The sequence below is a fragment of the Kwoniella botswanensis genome, chromosome 2, assembly GCF_036426115.1.
Source record: "Kwoniella botswanensis chromosome 2, complete sequence".
Taxonomy (NCBI): Eukaryota; Fungi; Basidiomycota; class Tremellomycetes; order Tremellales; family Cryptococcaceae; genus Kwoniella; species Kwoniella botswanensis.
This window is the reverse complement of record NC_088600.1, coordinates 149,194-170,067: the sequence shown is the minus strand read 5'-3', so window position 1 is coordinate 170,067 and position 20,874 is coordinate 149,194. Positions and strand designations below refer to the sequence as shown.

General features: G+C 44.0%; 11 protein-coding genes across 11 annotated transcripts; 2 read left to right on the top strand and 9 right to left on the bottom strand.

The window, feature by feature from the left end:
• Window positions 1-81: 81 nt before the first annotated feature.
• On the bottom strand, window positions 82-1,036 carry L199_006948 (uncharacterized protein; the record flags this gene model as incomplete). Its single annotated transcript, XM_064892645.1, has 2 exons — window positions 82-254; window positions 391-1,036. The coding sequence occupies 2 exons, from the start codon at window positions 1,034-1,036 to the stop codon at window positions 82-84; spliced, it is 819 nt and encodes a 272-aa protein (XP_064748717.1).
• A 1,008-nt stretch (window positions 1,037-2,044) lies between these two features.
• On the bottom strand, window positions 2,045-2,620 carry L199_006947 (uncharacterized protein; the record flags this gene model as incomplete). The annotated part of the gene is made up of 1 exon (XM_064892644.1): window positions 2,045-2,620. One exon carries the CDS (start codon window positions 2,618-2,620, stop codon window positions 2,045-2,047), a length of 576 nt encoding a protein of 191 aa, XP_064748716.1.
• Window positions 2,621-3,074: 454 nt separating this feature from the next.
• Window positions 3,075-3,662, bottom strand: L199_006946 (uncharacterized protein; the record flags this gene model as incomplete). Its single annotated transcript, XM_064892643.1, has 1 exon — window positions 3,075-3,662. The coding sequence occupies one exon, from the start codon at window positions 3,660-3,662 to the stop codon at window positions 3,075-3,077; it is 588 nt and encodes a 195-aa protein (XP_064748715.1).
• A 625-nt stretch (window positions 3,663-4,287) lies between these two features.
• L199_006945 (uncharacterized protein) lies at window positions 4,288-4,887 on the bottom strand (the record flags this gene model as incomplete). The annotated part of the gene is made up of 1 exon (XM_064892642.1): window positions 4,288-4,887. One exon carries the CDS (start codon window positions 4,885-4,887, stop codon window positions 4,288-4,290), a length of 600 nt encoding a protein of 199 aa, XP_064748714.1.
• Window positions 4,888-5,846: 959 nt separating this feature from the next.
• Window positions 5,847-6,835, bottom strand: L199_006944 (uncharacterized protein; the record flags this gene model as incomplete). The annotated part of the gene is made up of 2 exons (XM_064892641.1): window positions 5,847-5,965; window positions 6,037-6,835. 2 exons carry the CDS (start codon window positions 6,833-6,835, stop codon window positions 5,847-5,849), a joined length of 918 nt encoding a protein of 305 aa, XP_064748713.1.
• Window positions 6,836-7,894: 1,059 nt separating this feature from the next.
• On the bottom strand, window positions 7,895-9,067 carry L199_006943 (uncharacterized protein; the record flags this gene model as incomplete). Its single annotated transcript, XM_064892640.1, has 8 exons — window positions 7,895-7,953; window positions 8,037-8,133; window positions 8,224-8,301; window positions 8,367-8,413; window positions 8,469-8,526; window positions 8,621-8,678; window positions 8,754-8,838; window positions 8,953-9,067. The coding sequence occupies 8 exons, from the start codon at window positions 9,065-9,067 to the stop codon at window positions 7,895-7,897; spliced, it is 597 nt and encodes a 198-aa protein (XP_064748712.1).
• A 389-nt stretch (window positions 9,068-9,456) lies between these two features.
• L199_006942 (uncharacterized protein) lies at window positions 9,457-11,828 on the top strand (the record flags this gene model as incomplete). Its single annotated transcript, XM_064892639.1, has 6 exons — window positions 9,457-9,876; window positions 9,937-10,232; window positions 10,305-10,898; window positions 10,988-11,098; window positions 11,162-11,549; window positions 11,640-11,828. 6 exons carry the CDS (start codon window positions 9,457-9,459, stop codon window positions 11,826-11,828), a joined length of 1,998 nt encoding a protein of 665 aa, XP_064748711.1.
• A 422-nt stretch (window positions 11,829-12,250) lies between these two features.
• Window positions 12,251-13,186, bottom strand: L199_006941 (uncharacterized protein; the record flags this gene model as incomplete). Its single annotated transcript, XM_064892638.1, has 2 exons — window positions 12,251-12,541; window positions 12,614-13,186. 2 exons carry the CDS (start codon window positions 13,184-13,186, stop codon window positions 12,251-12,253), a joined length of 864 nt encoding a protein of 287 aa, XP_064748710.1.
• A 697-nt stretch (window positions 13,187-13,883) lies between these two features.
• L199_006940 (uncharacterized protein) lies at window positions 13,884-16,205 on the bottom strand (the record flags this gene model as incomplete). The annotated part of the gene is made up of 15 exons (XM_064892637.1): window positions 13,884-13,924; window positions 13,988-14,116; window positions 14,197-14,242; window positions 14,303-14,367; window positions 14,456-14,465; window positions 14,536-14,710; window positions 14,844-14,874; window positions 14,938-15,066; window positions 15,151-15,194; window positions 15,265-15,297; window positions 15,351-15,424; window positions 15,503-15,628; window positions 15,706-15,832; window positions 15,899-15,908; window positions 15,995-16,205. The coding sequence occupies 15 exons, from the start codon at window positions 16,203-16,205 to the stop codon at window positions 13,884-13,886; spliced, it is 1,251 nt and encodes a 416-aa protein (XP_064748709.1).
• Window positions 16,206-16,418: 213 nt separating this feature from the next.
• L199_006939 (uncharacterized protein) lies at window positions 16,419-17,553 on the bottom strand (the record flags this gene model as incomplete). Its single annotated transcript, XM_064892636.1, has 5 exons — window positions 16,419-16,491; window positions 16,568-16,690; window positions 16,789-17,326; window positions 17,393-17,450; window positions 17,518-17,553. The coding sequence occupies 5 exons, from the start codon at window positions 17,551-17,553 to the stop codon at window positions 16,419-16,421; spliced, it is 828 nt and encodes a 275-aa protein (XP_064748708.1).
• A 1,561-nt stretch (window positions 17,554-19,114) lies between these two features.
• L199_006938 (uncharacterized protein) lies at window positions 19,115-20,380 on the top strand (the record flags this gene model as incomplete). The annotated part of the gene is made up of 1 exon (XM_064892635.1): window positions 19,115-20,380. The coding sequence occupies one exon, from the start codon at window positions 19,115-19,117 to the stop codon at window positions 20,378-20,380; it is 1,266 nt and encodes a 421-aa protein (XP_064748707.1).
• Window positions 20,381-20,874: the final 494 nt, after the last annotated feature.

Here is a 20,874-nt window from a genome sequence, read left to right as displayed (position 1 = left end):
AGAGAAAGGTGAATAATACAGGACTCGGTGCACCTACAAGTGTCAATGAATACACGAAATGGAATTGATCATCTTATCAGATTATGTTGAATCAAAGAGGGTTAAAACCCTTCTTGCAGTCGATCTTCCCTTCTCCTCAGCTGAAGAGGCAGGAACCGGCCCAGGCGCAGTAGCTTCTTCATCTGTTCTCCCTTGATCATGGGTTGTTTCAGGTGTCGAGGGAGCTTGCTCTTTGGTCGAATTGGAAGCAGATGCTATAGCCGAATTTGGGGTCTGACCTTGAGGCTTCAGATCCAGAAGCCGGGTCAGGGGAAGCTTTAGACATCTTCTGGATGTATTCGTAATCGAATTTTCGTTTAATCTCCAGGATGGTATTATCATTTTAGTAACTCATCAATTGGGGATTATGATAATCTTGGGGTTCGATCATACTTCCATAACGGTCAGTCTCGGGTTGTATGGCTCTGCTGAACGTTCTACTGGAGTGAGGTGACCATATACCATGCCAAAAGCTCGTTGATGGATCATCATTTAGAGTGTGACACGCTGTCAACAGTTTCTCTTGCATTCGGGATTGCAAGTCATCCACTTCATCTTGGGTAGCGTCCTTTCTGATTCTGGTGATTGTATTCAAGCCGGCCAATCCATATAGCCTTGAGGTCTCATCGTTCATCACTGGGATTCTCGTTTTGACCGTGTCGGGGGAACATAAATTAACATCAAACCATTTATCAACGAAATAGATGGTATTTGCATCCCTCGATCCACTGTCTGAAGACGAGCACAAGGGTCCATTGGTGAGGAGATGGACTACTTTGCCAATATATGAGGGTCTCGCCGTCTCAGATCCATTAGCAGAAGCATCGGAAGGACCAGCAGAAGGAGGAGCATCAGCATTGGCAGTAGAAGACTTGACTTCCAGGGAACATTGAACTTGCTCTCGGTCTTGTGGAACGATTTCATCTGATAGCTTTCTAGCTATGGGATCCCCAGGGCCTGAACCTTCCGGGACGACCTCTTCGAAAGACTCTCCCATTGGAGAATCTTCGGGAAGCGTTCTACTGGAGAGCATCTCGAAAGGATAGGATACTGTATGGATAACAGAGAACAATGAGGCTGAAACCGTTACAGAGTGGTGTTGTGAAAGGCGGGGTGTGATCGACAAGGTAGATGCCAAAGAGAATGCCAAGATTTACGGATGGATAGGGCTTTTCAACCCCCTTCTTATAGCTCATTGGCGATTGCCCTTCATGACTTGGAGAGACGGCATCCGAAGTCATCACTCATGCTCAAGCAAGGGGTAATAAAGGAGCCTGATACCTATCCTTCTCTTTGCGACGTCTACTCCTTCGATGGTGGGCACAATGACAACTGGTGAAACACAAGAAATCACTGCGGGAAAAAGGTGCTCCGTGAAAACCTATGACACAAAAGGGATGAGGAAGCCTTTTATAGCCATCACCGAGCAGACTCAGAGTGTGAATCAGCCAGAATCAGCAATGTATTTGGTTTCACCTCAGGCCCTGCTTGGAAGAAGTGGAAATCAGAAGCCAAGAGAAATCGTCTCGCTTACCCCTCCGCAGACCCTTTCTTCCTTTGACTACAGCATCATCGAATCGAAGACTCGTCACAAGGATGTATCACCTTTTGCACAGAACCTGCCACCTTGATGAAGCCTCAAGTGCTTCGCTCATCTCGATTTTGTGAAATTGCATGGCACCTCCGAAGATGATAACACAGATGTGTTGCAGACATAACTCTGTTCATGAGAGGCCGCAGGCATCAACTCAGCGGGAAAGATGGCTTCAGCGATCACCTGCACATACGTGGGCTACTGGTCCACTGCTTGAGCTTTTTGGTGCACATTTTATGGAAGATATCATTATGATTCATAGGTAAACCATCAAAAAGGAATGGTCGAAAGGAGCGCTATCCTTCCTCTCGAAGCTCCAAAATCGGGTGACTTCACTAGTACTACTTTACACAGCAGCACTATCTTATAATGCTCTAAATCTTCGAAGCGGTGCGCCACCCTAAGGGGGTTTCACCTTCTCAGCGAATCCCTATATCTTTGATTGGCCCGCAACATGTAGTTGGGATTATATCTCCTTTTGATAGTCGTATTCGTGTTTTCCTCATAAGGTTCAGCATATTCCCATCGTGAGCAGTCAATAAGACTACCGTATCTGTCAGTCGTAGGTCGAGCCGCAAGATGAAAATCGTCGAATTCGTCGGTAAAGTAAGTTTTGTGGAACAGGTTAGTGTTAGAACCTTGATTTCTCTCTTGACAAGCTTCATCGAGGGATTCGGTCATTTCCTGCTTCAGATCGTCTAAAAACGGCATTTCGGACGGATCTATCATAGTGATCCTGTTCAATCGCGCATCCCTTACAATGTCCTCTGATTCTCTGTTGATCAACTGGAAGAAAGCCTCCTTAAATTGGGAAATGTCAGAGGTGATTAACTTGTCGACGATGAACACTTCGGTTTTGACTTCCCCATTGACTTGAGTGACGGTAACGTGATCTACGAAATGACCGACAGTGGGATACTGAAACAAAGACTGTGCATCTTCCCTGTCTTGCGTAGTTTGATCAAGCTGATCTTCTTCTGCTGACATAGTGACGGATCACGCAAACGACTAGAAAAGCTGTGGATGGCGAGAAGGAAGATGAAGAAAAGATTACGAGAAAGGCGGTAATGCAGTACAGACCAGCTTCTACACTGCATAGTATACAGTACGGTATACCGAGCAGTGATGAGTAGCTTGTCGCTTCTAACTTCTGCCACACTGTGATTCGACGACTATGCAAATTGAGCTGTGTCAGACTTTGATAGGAAGAAGGCATCACAAAGGATCACAAGGGATGCGACGAAGGCGACTGTGCGCATCGTTAACTGTGCGCCGCATCACTTGCATACTGGGCTCTCTACGACAAAACAATGATCCTTTATACAAAGTAGGTTAGATAGATCATTGGATGATTTGCCATGAGATTAACATCACTGACTGCACACTCGGGGACACATCACCACTTCCAATCTGAAATGTGTACCCTCGTTGAATGTTGGTCCTATTCGTCCTTAGTGTCCGATACCGATGTCGGATTGAAATTGGGATCGAACCTACGTTTGATTTCGACGTTCGTCTGGTCATTATAGGTATTTACAAGATCGGTATTGTTGCCAAACCACTCTGGTCGAAGTACGTTTCCCAAATGATCAATCGCAGGATTGGTGGCTCTAAGGAAAGTCCGAGAGAGCGGAAAGCCATTTAAGTCCCGATGGAAAACTTTGTGGTAAAATACCTTCGAAGGATCAGAATTGGTAGTCTGACAAGCAGAACTGAGTTTGTCCGCGGTATCAACCTCTTCGTCGTCTAATTGATCTTCCGTAAGATTGGGGAAATTACGAATTCGTTCCAGTCCAGCGGTTTGGATCAAGCCTTCGGACTCTTCATTCATCTTAGAGATGTTCTGATAGACGGTCTGGGGCTCGTAACGGTCGAAATCGAACCATTTATCAACGATGTATACTTCTCCACGAGTCGAATCGTGAGTGATCAAGTGGAAGATCAGTCCTAATTTGCTACTTTCTTGAGTGCTGGGCGAAGGGGAGGACGATGATTGAGAGTTTTGGTGGGAGACGGTTTCTGATGACATATCTACGAATATGGGTCAGTAAGTAACAAGTCAATGTACTCGATCAAACGGTTGTTCAAGATAATTATAGGAAAAGCCTCATGTATTGTCAATCAATATCGAAATGCAAGACATGTAGAGTGATTTTTATATTATTGCTCCCCCGCTGTCCGGCTTAATCGGATTGTTCGTCATGGATTCAATGAGAAAGTCTGAAGGTAAGATATCCATTGGAAATGATGAAGCTTCGGCTCAAAAGATTCTTACGATGACAATGGAGGGATGCTGAGTCAAAAGATCGCCTATGTACGATCCTGCTTCTCGCAAGAGAAGGAAAGTCCAGGCGCGGTCTCTCCCTATCTCCTTTCTTGTCCACAGCATAAAGTTAGGTGGGAGAAAGTTGAGATTGCTTTCATCGCCGAAGATGTCCTTTCTATATAGAAAGGATCATCAGACATGTAGACATGATTATGTAATGTGGCAAGCTTCTCTTCGCTTTCCTTCCCTTCATCATCAATCCTTTATTAAGCCATTTCATCACGTTATTCGTAATATTGCCAACAATCGACACTACGTACTTAGGAAGCATTAAGGAGACAATACGATGAAAGTCACCAGATGTAATCCCACAAGTTCACACAGCGGTTCACCTTCTAAAAGAGGCTCTGTACCTTTGATTAGCACGTAGCAAGTAATTTCCGTCGTATCTATTCTTGATAGTCTGGTTCGTTTCGTTCTCGTATCGTTCGGTAATTGTCCATTTGGAGCAATCGATCAAACTGCCATATTGACCAGTTTGAGGCGCAGCATTAAGGAATCCTTGATAATCACCACTCGGATGAGTGGCATGGTTGAACTTGACATTCGGATCCCCATTAATATTTTGACAATTGGTCTCAAGCGAGTTGGTCATCTGGGTTTTGATGAGGTCAATAATGGGCACTTGTCTCGGGTCCATTACTGTGATTCTGCTTATTCCAGTATTGTTCAGAATGAGGTCTGATTCGTCGGACGCCCATTGGAAATCATCTTCACCAAGTTCAGATAAGTCGTGATGCATGATCTTGTCAACAACGAAAATTTCCGTTTGAATTCGTCCGTTCACCTGGGTGACAATTCTGTGGTCAACAAAGTGACCTACCGTATATACTTTCCAGTCGTCACCGGGCCTGTCATTCATTTCGTCATCGGCCGTGGGTTGAAAATCGTAATCGGTAGAATATCCCGTGTATCCGTAGTAATACATACTGTAACAGATAGCTGGGATGGACGTTAAGAAAATATGGTAAGTTAAGTAATCGTTGAGGCAAGCAGAGAGCAAAGATGGGCGTCCGAGGTCCCTTATCGACTGGAATTTATACCCTCTCATATCCCAAGCAAATTATGTCATGGTGGTGAGCCTTATGCTATGCGAACGAGAACCCATCGCTACAAAAGGTGATGCTTCGATGTTCGGCCTTCTTAATTCAGTATATCAATTTTTGATCGTCTTCACCTTTATCAAACAAGGAGAGAGACACATTGAAAGACCTCTCTCAATCAAGCCCAAGATCCTTGGTGCACCGCGAGAATCTCGCACCAGTCACTGCGATGTCTTCAGACTGTACACCGTCTCCACCTTTGTCCAACAAGTATATTTGCACATTAGAGGACACTTTTCAATAGAGGGAAACCTCCTTAGTGCAGGGCGAGAGGCTCATGATCAGTTATCCTAATTTATTCGTATGCACAATCGTTCCGAACACACACTGGGTGGCTTCGTTATGTCAGCCGGTACATACACTGCCCATGCCCCGCATGTACTAATCCCGGTTCTTGCCTTCCGACCAGAGTTAAGGATGCTAGCTCTGTTAATACCCCTGGTGTGTAAGCCACTCTGCCCGCATTGCCAATACACACTTGGTCGACAACGGCTGCAAAGGACATCGAGCCTGCAGGTCGAGCAATGCGTTAACCCACCTTTACGATTTGTCATCAACGCAGCAGCCATGTGGGTCAGTTAGCTATCAGGCCTTACTCGGTCATACATCAGCAGCTCATGAAAAGGGTGACAGCATCTCATGAGATCTCAAACGCTTCATGACCAAGACATGCATGCCTCATCATTAAAAATATCCCCACAGAAAGTGCTGTACTGTAATAAACGACATTTCAACTGATTTTCTTGCTCGACTAACGGATTTTCAGCCAGTTATGAAAACACGATCATTTTCCTTGAGCAGAACTGGAGCTGCTCAACCTTCGAACGACCGCTGATCCCATACTGGAGAACCTCCTACCCAAACTGGGCCTCGAGTGGCTTCCGCCACTAGTCGAGGAAGGTACTGGGCTCAGTATGTTATCGCCCTCTTCATCTCGCTCTTCCCCTTGTAAGGGCCCGGAGAAGCAGTCAAACCCCTGTTGTATTGCATGAATTCGACTTTCCTCTTATAAACCTGATCATCACTTTCGGAATTATCTTGTCCGTGTTCTTGTTGGAGAAAGTGTGATGGGATGGAACTGGTGAGGGGTACAAGGTTGGAAGCAGCAAAGTAACGAGTGTAATCAGTGATGAAATCCGCTTTTCTCTTGATTTCTTTTTGCTTTTCCGTTTTCCCTGTCTGATCTCCTCCATATTCATACCATTCTTCAGTGGGATTCGGGAATTTGATCTCGGTTAAGAGGTTAGTGCTTTTATCAGTTTGGGGATGAATCCTAGAATAATCTCCAACTTTCGTTACTACACTTTTATATCTACTTTCATCCGATCGATTAACTTGCCTCACTACATCTCTCAATATATCATCCAATCTCGCAATTTCTTGTGGATCCCTGTCCACGTAGTATTTGGGAATGATCAAGATTGAAGATTGATTGACTTTCTCATAAATCGCATCGGCTTGATCACTCATTTCCCGCATGATTTGACTATCGGGGAATGGTGTGCCGACTTTGAATATAGGCTTACTATGGATAGTAAGTCTATATCCCCCTGATCTAGATCTGGATTTGGATTTGGACTCGGACTGGGACTCGCAAGATTGATCAAGTGCCTCCCATCGAGGTCGATGCGCAAGGAAATAGTCCGGATGTTTACCTCTCATCGCTGTTGACGAGGTGACAGAATCTCCACTGAGAGTTCGGTCAAGATTGCTCATTGGCGTAGAAGGATGTCGACCGTATCGTGGCGAAGTTGGGCTAGTAGGACTGGACATGTTGGACTGGATTGGGTTGGATTGGATCGGACAACTTAGGATATTGCCTTATGCAGACTGACTACCCACCTGCACACATGTATAACCTCGTTATATACCCATTTGTTCACCTACTTCCGAAAATAGCTGTTCTGGTTTGACTCGGAAACGTTTAGAAGATTACAAACAATATCACTCCGTCACTTTTCCTTTATCTTCAATCCTTTGACTGAACTTCTGATAGGTCGAACGGGAAGTCAAGGTCCTCATGCTTCTTTAGCGACACAGTGTGCATGTGGCAGTGCGAGCGGAAGTTGGGCGACTTCCTATAATGATGAGACACAAAGGGTTGGCCCAGCAGGAAGCACGAAAAGATGCTGTTGGCTGTGAACAGTTGCGACAGGGGCTGGCATTCGGACAATAACAAACGCCAGTGTTCCAACGTGCACTATACTTCGGACGGATCTTGAAGAAGCCCGTTCGAGGTGAACATCGCAAAACCTTCTTTGTTCTTCTCACGGCTCGAACTCAAAAAGATTAAACTTTCTGTTAAACCGACTAAGACAAGATTTGAACTTGCGAGGCTTTCGCCATGAGATCGTCTCGAATTGTCTTTACAAAAGGAATTCAAGTCTCACCCCTTAACCACTCGGAGCACTTAGCCGCGCTGTCTGATCCATCGATTGAATATATATCCAATCGTATCGTTTAACTTTGTACGTATCGGAGAAGACCAGTCACGAAGAACATGCAGCATGAGCTTGACGATTTGATGTTGCCTTCCATAGGCAAGAGAGAGTTCGACATGTCTTATTAAATAATGCATGGAATGATGATATTGATAATTGGGTCAGACTATCATTTGTTGAGGAAATCGGGGACTGACGGCGATATCCTCAGTGACTGTACTTTGGGTTTGAAGTGTACATACTGTGAAAATGACGAATAGGATGATGTGAATAACAACATAAATGTAAATCAATGGTCTGTGATTGGAGCGAAGTATGAGGATTGGACTGATGAGTATGGAATAGGAATCATCCGGGAATAGGTAGGTATACGACTTCGTGCATTATAACATTAATCATAAGCTTCTTCAGCGGATCTACGTGCTAATCTCTTCACTTTCTTTTTGTATGCTACGTAAATAACATGTTTTACATCAGCTCATACCTTCAACGGCCGCCATTGATTTAGCTGATACAAGCAGGAAGTCACTTACAAGCGAAATCCTCCCTTACTTCTTTGGCAGCATCTACATTAGCTGGCGATGAGAGGTCGGGGACGTCTTGCGAGAGGAGGGAGATTACTGAAATGAGCTGAGAGAGAGCAACATCAATTTCATGATCGCTCGAATTTCCTTGCCCAAAAGCTGATTGATTGCATTGTTATCAGGTAGGAATACTCACAACACTTTCAACGGTATGCACGGGCAACCACCTTTCTCCTGCATCCTCGTACCCCCACTCGTCTTCTCCTGGTTGATGCTATGTGGAAGAAGACATTTAAGCTGGGTCGGCTTTGACCAATTACCACTGCCAGTATAGCTCACCAATATCGACACGCAGACTTCACCCTTCTTATCTCCCTTGTCGTACACTAAAATGTGAATTGGTTAGCTAGGCATGACCAACTCCAATGACGACTAACTAACCATTAGGATGCCACATCTCCGAATCGAAAATCATCTTGGGTGGTAATAATGGGAATTCCTGTTAATCAACTCGATCGATCAGCTGATATTCTGCAGTATCGTCGACTGAGAGACCGACGACATTTTCATAACAGCTGATGATATACACTTACAGGAGGGAAGATGAGTCTAGCTTTGAGTATGGCGCCTTCATATAACGTATCCGCTGGGCTGCAATAGGCAAAGTGTATTATCTAACATCAGCTTCAGTGAATCCGATGTGGTAGAGCAGGCTGATATACATACCCCATAATCACAATCTGCCATTCCAAGATGTTATCATCGTCCACTAGACCTGCTGAGAAGCCATCGACCGGATTCTTCTGAAGATCTACATCCAAGGAAGAAAGGAATCAGCGGATGTCCGGTTGTTCCACAAAATACTTCATAGAGATAACGAAATCATTCAAGGAAGTATAAAGAGGGACATTAGAGATGTACCCACCTAGAAGCTGTTTCCTCAATATCAACGATGAATTGCTAGTACTCGATATGGGTGTACCGGGTTTAGTTGATCCCGGTCTTGATCCGGGAGTTGAGACACCGTTTGCTGGAGGCATGATGAGGGGAAATGATCGAGAAGGAAGGGGAGCGATGAGGGTACGTTCGGAATGATTGAATGTTCCTGTCCTATATGGTGGTAGCTGGTAGAATGTCGTATAGGTGAAGAAGGGAGAAAGGGAAAGAACGAAGAGGACTGAGTGGACTGTGGATAATGATGATGGACGATGATAACATACTTATACGAGGACGCGAGGTGGCAAATGAAGTTCGAAATCCACATCATGTGTATGTCACGTGGTTATCACTCCACTATTGCGGTCACCTCCACCTTCTGAGCTTGAAAAAGTTGAAAATCAGCAGAGTTCACTGTCCAGAGTGTAAATAAATGACAGACTTCTTCCTACCGTACATATATATATACCATAGCATTCAGATCCCAGGCATAATGGTATCATCCTTACCCAAGAGCAGAGCCAAGCAGTCGACATCGAAGAACGGTAATTCAGGATCCACATCCAATCCTCTGAACCACATCACCAAACTCGAATCGACCCTGTTAGGCGATGAGTACGATCCCAACCCTCTCCTTCCTCTCATCGCATTATCCCGTCATGACGATCCTCAAATAGTGCACAAGGCAGTATGGGCACTCCACCGAGTTTTCATCAAGCTTATTGGGGATGGAAGAGTGGGAGGTCTGAATGGTGATTTAACTGTCAAACAATCGAAATCAGAAATCACAGAAGAAGACAATGATAATGATCTGAACGAAGAGAGGGAAGTGAAAGGATGGGTGAGGGAGAGGCTTTTAGAGTATATCGAAGTTATGGGTGGATTGATGAGAGATGCAGAACCTGCTTTGAGAGTAAGCCAGCTGAATGTGATTCCACCGTGGCATAGCTGATATAACGATTACTTGTTATAGAGCTCATCAATCCCCTTATTATTCTCGCTCCTACCCCCATTGTCCACTTCCATCCCTTCTTCCACACCTCTAATCCATATCCCTTTCTTCCGTTTGGTTCTCTCGCTGCTCCTCAATCCCAAAGCATCCTTAAGAGGTGCAAAACCCAAATCGAAAGGCGAGGGATGGAAGGTAGTCGAAGCTAATCAAGTTGAAGAGGACGAAGGGGTATTACCTCCAGACGTGGTGAAGATCGTCATCGATGACTTTTGGGCAAAGTACGATGATCTACGATGGGCCTTCTTCAAGGAATCGAGGTGAGCTATCTCATTCCTTTATGATACAGGAAGAGGAGAACTCGAAACCTGATCTCAGAATTGATACTATAGCAATTACGTCCAGTCTCAGCCTACTATCAACCAATCAAACCTTCTATCCCAACTTTTACCTTTGGTCAACCTACCAAAGCTACCAGAAGACATCAACGCGTTCTATATTCCTACATTCTCCGAACTTCCCTCTGGGATAAGTAACACCAAGAAAGTGAAGAAGGTGAATAAGAAGGGTAAAACGAGGTATAAGGGTGAAATCGATGAATTACCTGAATGGATGAAAGAGTATGAATCCGAGGCATCCGACATAGAGTCAGATGATGATGATCAATCCGCCAAAGGTGGGAAGGGTAAGAGGAAGAGACAGAGAACATCGACAATGTCAATTCATCAAAGTATATATTCGATCTTATCTCATACAACTTACTATACCAACCTTTGGGAGAATATCTTATCGATGATACCGCTAGAAGATCATTGGATAAGGAAGATCTTAATTGGATTGCATGGTGAATATGGGATAATGGGTCATTTCAAACCTGAAAGAAGATTACGGATCGCAGATTGGTTAAGTACGTTAGTTGATCGAGGGGGACCGAACGCGATGTTGGCGATGAATGGGTTGTTCGTCTTGATGACGCAGTATAACTTGTGAGTGATATTAATCATCCTATATCCCTTCATCTCCAATCTTTGTCTGTCTCGATTGTAACGTCAATTGCTCATCACCAACAATTCAGTGAATATCCTCATTTCTACGATCGTCTTTATGGTTTACTCGATCGTAATGTCATGCACGTCAAATACCGAGCTAGATTCTTCAGGTTACTCGATACCTTCCTCGCTTCTTCGTAAGTAGAACCCTTACCGTATCATCCTACCTATCTTTCATTAACCATGGTACACTGCTTTAGTCTCTTGTCGTCAGCTTTAATCGCATCATTCATCAAAAGACTCTCTCGACTATCCCTCACAGCTCCTCCGGCAGGTATAATTCTCATCCTCCCATTCGTATACAACCTCTTCAAGCGTCATCCTGGAACAATGGTCCTGATACAACGACCTGACGATGGTGTACTTCGTATATCCTCTACATTGGGTAAAGAAGGTTATGTAGACCCATACGATCCAGAGGAAATGCAAGTCCTCAAGACTAACGCTATTAACAGTTCGTTATGGGAGATAGCGGCATTGCAAAAACATTATTTACATTCTATCAGTACGATTGCCAAGGTTTTCGGTGAGGTATTTACCAAACCTGAATTTGGGTTGGAAGATTTCCTAGATCATGGATATGGTACGGTAAGTGTCACTTGAATCGCATCCTTACCGTTATGACTGACGACAGGCCAACGATGAGAGAAGTATGCTGACGAATCTTCATTTCGCTAGTTATTCGAAACTGAGTCAAATAGGAAGATCAAGAATCCACCTGCCTTGTCGATGGGTATCGAAACCGCCATGAGCGATTCTTTGCCCGACCTGTTCCCTTCTCACAAAGGTAGTGAGGGCAAGACTGATGGCGATGTAGATGTGGCGGAGAAGGAAGGTGATATCGTATCCCAATTATGGGCTTTCTAGATATATACAATATGGCATTCGTTGAGCATGTATGACCATACTTCGTAATTGCTGCCAGTGCTGGATCGTCATTCTTGTATACTGGACGTCAGCACAGGCAACTTTTTCCCATCAATCAAATTGGTCATACAATACATCGATACATAGATAAGGAGAAGAGAGAAAATTCAGAATTTTAAATGAAGTCTTGAAAGGTATAATCAAACAGTCGATGATTCAAAGATATTATCATTCCCAATGTCAACGATATCTGATAATAACACAATGTTCCCAAATCAAAAGTCTATAGATATTATACGATCGGAACCGATCGTCCTAAACTCCCGCGATTTTTTTTTTCTGCTCTGTTTCTGATCCTTTTAATCGTATTTTCCTTCTTTCAATAATATTTCTCGCAAATAGCCAAGATTCTTCTCCGAATCCTAAAAAACTGTATATCCAGGATAATTCTCAATACCTTTCATATCCCCATTCCAAGATATTGATCTGGATTGCTGATTTTGATTCCATCCATCATATGGTTGAACCATAGGAGGCGGAATGACGATTGTCCCTTTAGGTAGAATCGACTCTTGATCGAGAACATATCGTACAGGATGTAGTTCGCAAGTGGTCGAGCAAGAGCATCTGACTTGTAGTGTATAAGGTGGCGGCGGTGGTGAGATGGACATGGGTGAATAAACATAATTTGCTTGAGGGTCGTTCATCAGTGACTTGTGAAAGATATAACGTCAGCTCCATCAGATACTCGTTTTTTCTTCTCCTCTCAACTTTGATTAACTTACTTTGTAGATATGTCCATACCCATACAAACCCTTATTATCCCAATCGACCAACCCACACTCATCCTTCTTCCAACTAAACCATCCTCTACTTCCCCTCTCCTCCTTCTCCTTCTTTCTCCTCTCGATGATCTCCTCTTTATAATACCCATAAGGAATATCCAGCCGATCGCAAATCCACTGCTTGATCGCCACTCCCACTAATCTTACAATCCTCTTTAATCGACTATATCGGTCGGTATCCTCCTCAGGCCAAAGTGAGGGAAAGGGCGGACCGGGATCGTACATCCCCGGATAAACATCTCTCGTACGTAGATGAAGACTGAATTCTATTTTGGAAAGTATCAATCGAGGTCTGTTGATGATATATCGTTTGATGTTGAAGAGCATATCTGGGATGAGACGAGGATGGGTGTAGAGGTAATATACAGGATAAAAGATAGCGTATGAGACTAGGAGGAATGCAAGTATGACGAGAAGAGGTGGGATCAATGTCAGATAGAGGAAGGATATTATTGGGAAGACCATGAGGAGGACGAGGGGAATGAGTAAGTAGGTGATAGTTTGGGGGAACATGGTGGCGAAGAGTGATCGGTTTTGTTTTGAGAGAGGTATTTGTCCGGATTGATATTAGTCGGTCAAGAAGAATTACAGTATAGAAGAGAGAAGATGATGATGATGAGTGTATGTTGGGTGTATATATATGTCTGCTATATGACTGTGTGTGTAGGATGTACCCCTCCTCTCGGTTATCACAACCTCAAAGGATGGTACAACGACTGGACTCGGTGGCGAATACAGTATATTGTAGGACAGGTTGAGGTGCTTTTGGTTCTTGGTTCTCACCCTGTAGCTGAGTATTCAAGATAGTCAATTTCAGTGCCGATTAAAGAGCTAGGTATTGTATGATATGAGGGTAAGATGGATTGTTGGCAGTGATGAAGAAAGAGAGAAAGAATGAAAGAAGAAGGAAAGTAGAAGTGGAAACGAAGTCATGTTATATACCATGGTAACGGAAATGAGTCAAAGCGGTGCCACACAATCAGCTTCAGCTTCAGTAAGGTTCGGTATGACGTTCTTTCAACTTTATCTTCAGAAAAGATCAGTCTTCTCAGCATGCTGGATCCGTATACCGACTTCCACTGATCAGTGATGAGACGAGATTCCAGACCATCGGGAAACATTGTGCCAGGGTAATGACCAATTTCTTTGTTCGAATACATTTGTGTAGTATCTTCTTTACTAGGATATCAATCTCCAACTTCTATAGTTTTTACAACGTTCCTGACAACCCACCAATACCTTCCACGTAACCTATCCACATCCGGTGGTTAGTTTCTTGAGCCTTTTCGAGCGAATAGCAATCACTGCACTCACGAAGATGTGATTTATTGATATCTTGAATTCTGTTAACTCCAGCACAATTCATCAGGATATCAAATTCGGCCAAAAGTGATTTCATAACATGACGGACGCCCGCTTCACCCGCTATGCCCATTCCGAAGACTAGTATGATAGCAAGGACATGCAGTTAGCAATCTTTGTTCGTTCTCTGGTGGTGAGCAATCAGGAGAGACATCACATACCATAGAGTCGACCGACAAGCACCGCTTTTGCACCCAAGGCCAGAGCCTGATGCAGAATCGAACTGATCAATATCACCCTGATTCAGTATGATGGTGATGGACTCACCTTGAATACATCTGCTGCTGTTCGAATACCAGAATCGAAAAGGATTGTACATTTATCTCCTACGGCTATATTCGAATCACGACATTAGTACTGTTTCATCGAAAGTCCAAATGTTGAATGGTTCTTTCCATTCCACGATTGTGGATGACTGACCTTCCACAATCTACAGTAAGATAGTTGAAGATTCATTAGCTAAAATCCACATTTTTCTTATTTTTCATTGCGAAACTCACCTCAGGTAATACCTCCAAACTGCCAACTGCACCATCGACCTGTCTCCCTGCATGGTTGGAGACTACAATCCCATCGCATCCTACTACCACGGCTTTACGAGCGTCGTCCGGATGTTGGATACCTTTGAGGAGGAATGGTCGTCCGTTGGAGATCTTCTTCCATTTTTGAATCAACCTAGTATAAAACGGTACATTCACGTAGGAGATCAGCCCAATGGAATTACTTTGTATTTTCTATTTTGTGAACAGCCTAGGAATTTCCTGGTGCTGGAAGCGTAGTATGGTGGTTAGAGGTTATCTAGACTCACTTGGGTATCTTCTCCCATGTATGCGCTTTACCTAAATCACTCATCGAACATCAATTCAATTGTCGTTCAATCGAGATACAAAGACTGAACCCACCATGCCATACATTATCGATCCATTTCTCACCAATCTTTTGCATATCCTCTTGGTTCTCAGGGTTCAGTCCAGCTTCTTTGATCCGTTTTTGAAATACGGGATCGGTCAATCCTATCTCTGCGCCGATACCTCCAGATCACCAAAACAATTCAGTTATGTCAGCACAGTGTTCGGTTTAGGTGAGTTGGATATGAAATGAGAGACAAGAAATACCTCTGTAAAAGGCGTAGTTTGAGTTGGCAATATCTTCATGTCTCCTATGAGGACCACCAACTCATCAGTATATTAGTTAAAATGAGGTTACATATTTGGGAAATTGTAACGTACCATGCAAGTTGCCAGGTGTCTAATGTCATGATGCTAACATCTTATTTAATTAGTTGAGCCTTCCGAGAATGGAAAGGGGGACTCACCAAACATCAAATCCGCTGTCCCATGCTCTTTGGAGTAGACTGTCTTCCAGGTCTTCATCATGAGGGCAGTACAGCTATTATCCCGCATACAGACCCAGACGTTATCGCTCATTCTCTTTTCCTTCAGGTATATATCTCGCAAGTCAGCTTACCTGGAAGAACCTCGGTCCATTCCCATTGATCTTCGCTACATCCTCAATTGGTTGACTACCCGCCGTCGACAGACAATAAGGGATATTTAGCTCGGAAGCTACTTTCGCTGCATTCAATTCGCCCAACTACAATACACCCAACCACCACTTCAATCAGCGTTCTTCACGCTATGAATAATCATGGAGGTTGACTATTAATTTACCGGATGATAGATCTTGTTTATACCGATTGGTGCAAATGCAATAGGAGCGTTGATCTTATGGCCAAATAATTCTGTTGTAGTATCTCTGGCTGTGGTATCGACGAGCATACGGGGGACGATTCGCCATCTAGATCACCAACAGCAGTCAACGTTATTCCAAGCAGTATAAGGTACACATCATTACATCGCTCACCTATAGAAAGCTACGGGGGGAATCAAAATACATCAGTTACTGCAATTGAACCAGAACAAGTGTGTGAGAATGAGAAAACAGTATACGAAGACCTACCCTCCCTGTTAGCCCGATCGGTCCATCCAATACCCGCATTACAGCTCGCATATAGCCATCCTCCTTTACTCAGCGTCTCTTTCGCCAGCTCCTCAAGTTTATCAGGTCGAGTGGAGAATTCAGGATGGGAGCCTTTCTGTGAAAGAAGGAAGAGCTCCTTCTGATAGGGAGCGTAATTAGGTTCTCGGGTTGGTTGGATCGTGGTGTCCATGATGGTACAATTGCTCAATTGTGTTCGATTTGAGGTATCAATCAGGGTATATATCTACCAGTCGAAAGTACAAGATATATATATATAGTGCACTTGGAACATCCAATCTAGCTATGACCTACGTTATCTACCTACTTACGCAGACTAAATTCATAGACGTCATGGACCTGTCATGTGGAGGTGCATTACGTTAACACTGTAATCACAAACTATTTATACCCTCTTATAAGGCCCTTTCATCTTTTCAACCGCACTGTTAGGATCAGAATGATCAAGCATCGACCAACTTAACGTTTCATCATCAAACACCGTATCAGCCTATGTAATCGAGTTGATGGTAAAGAGTAAGTACAATCACTCACTCTGGTACGGTAAATTCAATCTCTGAAGGTGAGATACCCCGACCTTTGAAATCGCTTTCCAATATTTGAGATAATTTGGTCCATAATACTCCGTAACCTAACGTTGAGAGATGCAAACCATCCCTATCATACAGAACATAACACAAGATCAGCTTCATCCCCCGATCTCGCCTATCCATGCATGCACATCTGAGTATGAGTAAGGGTACAGTACGACTCACGTGAAATACGGTATCAATTCCTCTCCTTTCCCTCCAGCCAAATCCAAAATCCCATCAAACATATCAACCGTCTTTATCCTCCATATCCCTCCGTCACTTTCCTTCGCCTTCCATTTCTTGCCCAGATCCAATACCGCTTCCGAATACTTTCTTGTATTTTCAAGTTCCCTCTGTCCAGCGAAATCCGCGTCTCCCATCATATCGGGATATATAGGTGGAGGAGTGATCAAAACGATGTTCAAAGGTCCATCTTGACTTGCGACGGCGTACGGTGAATCTCTCGATGTCAAATTTTGCAGGATTTTGTTGAGGTTTGTGGTATATTCATCTAAGGGGACGTGCTGAAGGAAAGAAGGTAAGACAGCGTCATTGGCTCCGAACCATATAGTCACTAAACGGATTTGCTGAGGTCTGATAACCGAGTTGGATGGCGAGTCGGTATCACGAAGTAGGAATTGATCAAGGAGAGGAAGGTAGAAACGAGTGTTGTATGCTCCCAGACCTCGGTTGAGGATATCGAATGTACGTCTGTAACATTCTGACTCCATCGAAAAATTCAGCTTCTCTTCGGTTTTCCTTCTTCAGGAGAGGGAGGTATACATGCCTGACAATAGAGCATTCAATGAGAGGGGCACATCCTGTCTAGAAGTGATAGAATCTCCCTATACGCGATGATTCGACCAATTAAGCTTGGTGTCTGGCCGAGAATTGAGGGAGAGACGTACTTACCATGAGTACGATAGCATCTTGTATAGGACGTGCCATAGTGTCAAACTCGTTCTGTCGCTGTAGGTCGAGGTTGGAGTATGAGCGTATTGAAAATGAAAGCCAGCACCTTTATGCTAAACCACACAGAGTGGCCCATGTCACTGATCCGGGTGTAATGGTTGTCACCGGGCCGGATCGAGACCGGAAAGTCAGTCACCAAATTGCTGTTCAAGTCAAAGTCACAAAAGGGGTAAGGTAAGCTTATAGCTTTGTAGTCAGATGGGCACGAACATGCTTGACTTCATTGTCTACCGTCGATCATCATTGGAGAGCGATTTCGATCATGGAAGCATTGAAAACATCGATACCAGCTTGAGCTGAATTTGCGATCTCAACTAGACTCTCACGCTGTATGACCTATCTGTGTCTGAATCTCCATACAACGGGTTGAGTGTGTCGTAATGATTACAACACTTCAATCGACTATACACATGTTATGGTCTTGTATGAGTCGTTTGATGTATCTGCAACGAGCTTTCAGGAGATATGCCAAAAGTCCACCTAGCTATATGAGCGAGTAAGTCAGAAACCCGTCTTCTCATTCCATACCTCGGCTGTGATAGGTCTTGGTAACGGTCTAATCCATCTATGACATGGAAATACCCCGCAGGTACGAGAATGAGAGGATATACAACCGTGAGCGGTATATCATTCGTCCCATATTAACAAGCTTCCAATATACAATAACTAATTGTAGGTTATCGGACCCGAAAGCCGCTGCCCCGCGTTCGCACTCATAGTGGGCAAAGGCAAATAACGTTATCCCGCATCGATCGTAAACATAAAATACTCTACCCGTTATCCGGAACAGATCTCATTAGAGTATAGTTCTAATGGTGATTACGACTTGGACATTTCTTCAATTAGAAATCGCTAAGCACATGAATAACCGTGGTATTGCGGCAATCTTTAGGCGGCGGATAAGGGTATACCCGGATGGATCTGCAACTGTATCCTAACATTGGGGATATTTGGGGATATCTCGGGTATTGTGCATATCTCGACTGAACATGAACATCCATATTCGATCAGGAAGAAGGACGGACTGAGCGCTGAGCTATACTATACTGGTGCACTCGAAAAATTTGGAGAGGGACCGGTGGGTGGATGCGGGGAATAGGGAATGTAGCCATGGTCATGTAGTTATGTTATCCGTCGATGCATTTGTACTGTTGCAATCACATCATAACTCAGTGTATAATATATCGTATACTTTCTTTCACATTCTCATGCTCAACTGCCTGACATCCATATAGAACCAGAGTATAGATCAACCTACTGATCAAAGACCAAAGCAACAAGTCGGTCTTTCTTTGAACTGTCGACTCGGAAAACAAGGGATAGCCGGTGAGTCGAGTGAACTTTGATATAACATGGGTGCAAGGGAATGAGAATAGATGTAACAGTCTCACTGAAGCTCTGTCATACCATCCCAGATTTAGAAATAGCTCAGTGCGACCCATCATCTCACAGTCTACCTTCACTACCACATTTCCTTCCCTCTGGATCTTTACTACTCAATCATACCTTTTGACACCCCACTGAACAACCCCAGTCAATGACTCTCGCCTCTCCCACTTCATCGTCAACCTCACCCGCAACTTCCTCACCGCCCATCACACCTACCATGCCTTCCTCATCCTCCTCATATAGTACGACCTTACCTCTTCCTCGACCAAGATCATCCCCTTCTCTCCACACGCATAATGTAAACAAGATGAATCGAGATTTATCATTCACTCCAGTCTCTCGTACTCCACAAGCATCACAACCACCTATCATGGTAGCTCTTGCGGGATGGCCTGAACCCATCTACGTATCAGCCACCAACGATAGGAGGGGCAGTACGGGTGGTGTAGGCAATATGGGTTTCGAACCACTATCTTCTGGTCAGGTGTATGATGGTGTGGCCGTTGGTCCTCCTATATCATTCATCAATGATCTACATCATAACATCCCTAACCCCAATAAAAAGATCAAATCCAGACCTACTACACCACCTATCGAGGATCAACCGCAGATCAAAGGATCCCCTTCCTCATCAACACCAACATCATCAATACCATCAACAATGAGTGAGACATCGACATCAACCGAAGTAACCGGTAAATCCGATAAACCCTCTACAGCAGATGTGATTCGAGACAAGCTCAAAGCTCGTCAACCACCACGTATCAAGAACAAAACCAACCCTATACCGAACATCGTACCTACACCGATCTCAGCACCGAACTTATCAATCTTCGCTGCTGTCTGTCCACACTTGACTGATCCATCCTTGGGTCCATGTCCGTTCAAATCTCATCCTCACGATGTGAGAAACATGTTCCCACCTACTTCCCATCTCACATCTTCTCCAACTTCTTCCTCTTCTTCCTCTCAACTACCTCAACACGTAGACGGTACTTCGTCATTATCACCTCAGAGTGAAGAGTTATCATCACCCGAGTTGGATAAGAACCCACAAGGCTTGACCAACTATTTCCCCGTGCCCGGTGCTGGTGCACCCAAACCTCGTTCGAGAGCTGTAGCACGCTTGAATCCTAAATCACCTGGATCCGGCTCAGGTTCCAGTTCCAATGGGAAGAGGAAAGGGTCAACGTTCAACGATCCGAGATATGGAGCGATCTTACATAAAGGCAGAGCTTTACCTGTTGTTCCAAGTTGGGATACTACACCCGTCAACAATGGATTTCCAATAAACAACAATACGGTCAAGGGTAAAGGGAAGGAACAACAAGATGATGAAGATAGGATGGACGTGGACTTGGATGGAGGTAATGATATTGATAATACCCCTATGGTGAAGATGGAGGTCGAATAAATACTGAAAGTGACACTACTTTTGGCTGGAAAAGGAAAATATTCAGCGGGTACAGTACATCCACCTCTATGCTGTTTATTATTTTATAAATTTTGTAGCATATCAAAATTCTATCTCGTTCTTTCTTTCCCCTCGTTTAGCTCAGGTGATCCCGATGATGAAAGATTCACGAAATGTGTTCGATGTTCGAATTCCTCCTATCTTGTAATTCATCTTGTAAACGGCGGGATCATGTATGAATGTATCAACATGTGATACATGACCGTATATCATTTCACTATCTGGTTTTGGCCTGATGTCTAACATGCCAACATCATTGTTTTACACTATGGATGAATATCATTCCTCTAATTTTCCACTATGATCGGGTCCAATATGAACTTTCTATTGTATATTGAGTATTACGAGTTGGCTTCTCATACCTCCTCATCTGAAGAACCATTGTCCATCCCTGTCCCTGTCCTTCCCGCCAGACTGAGTACACAAAAGTGGAA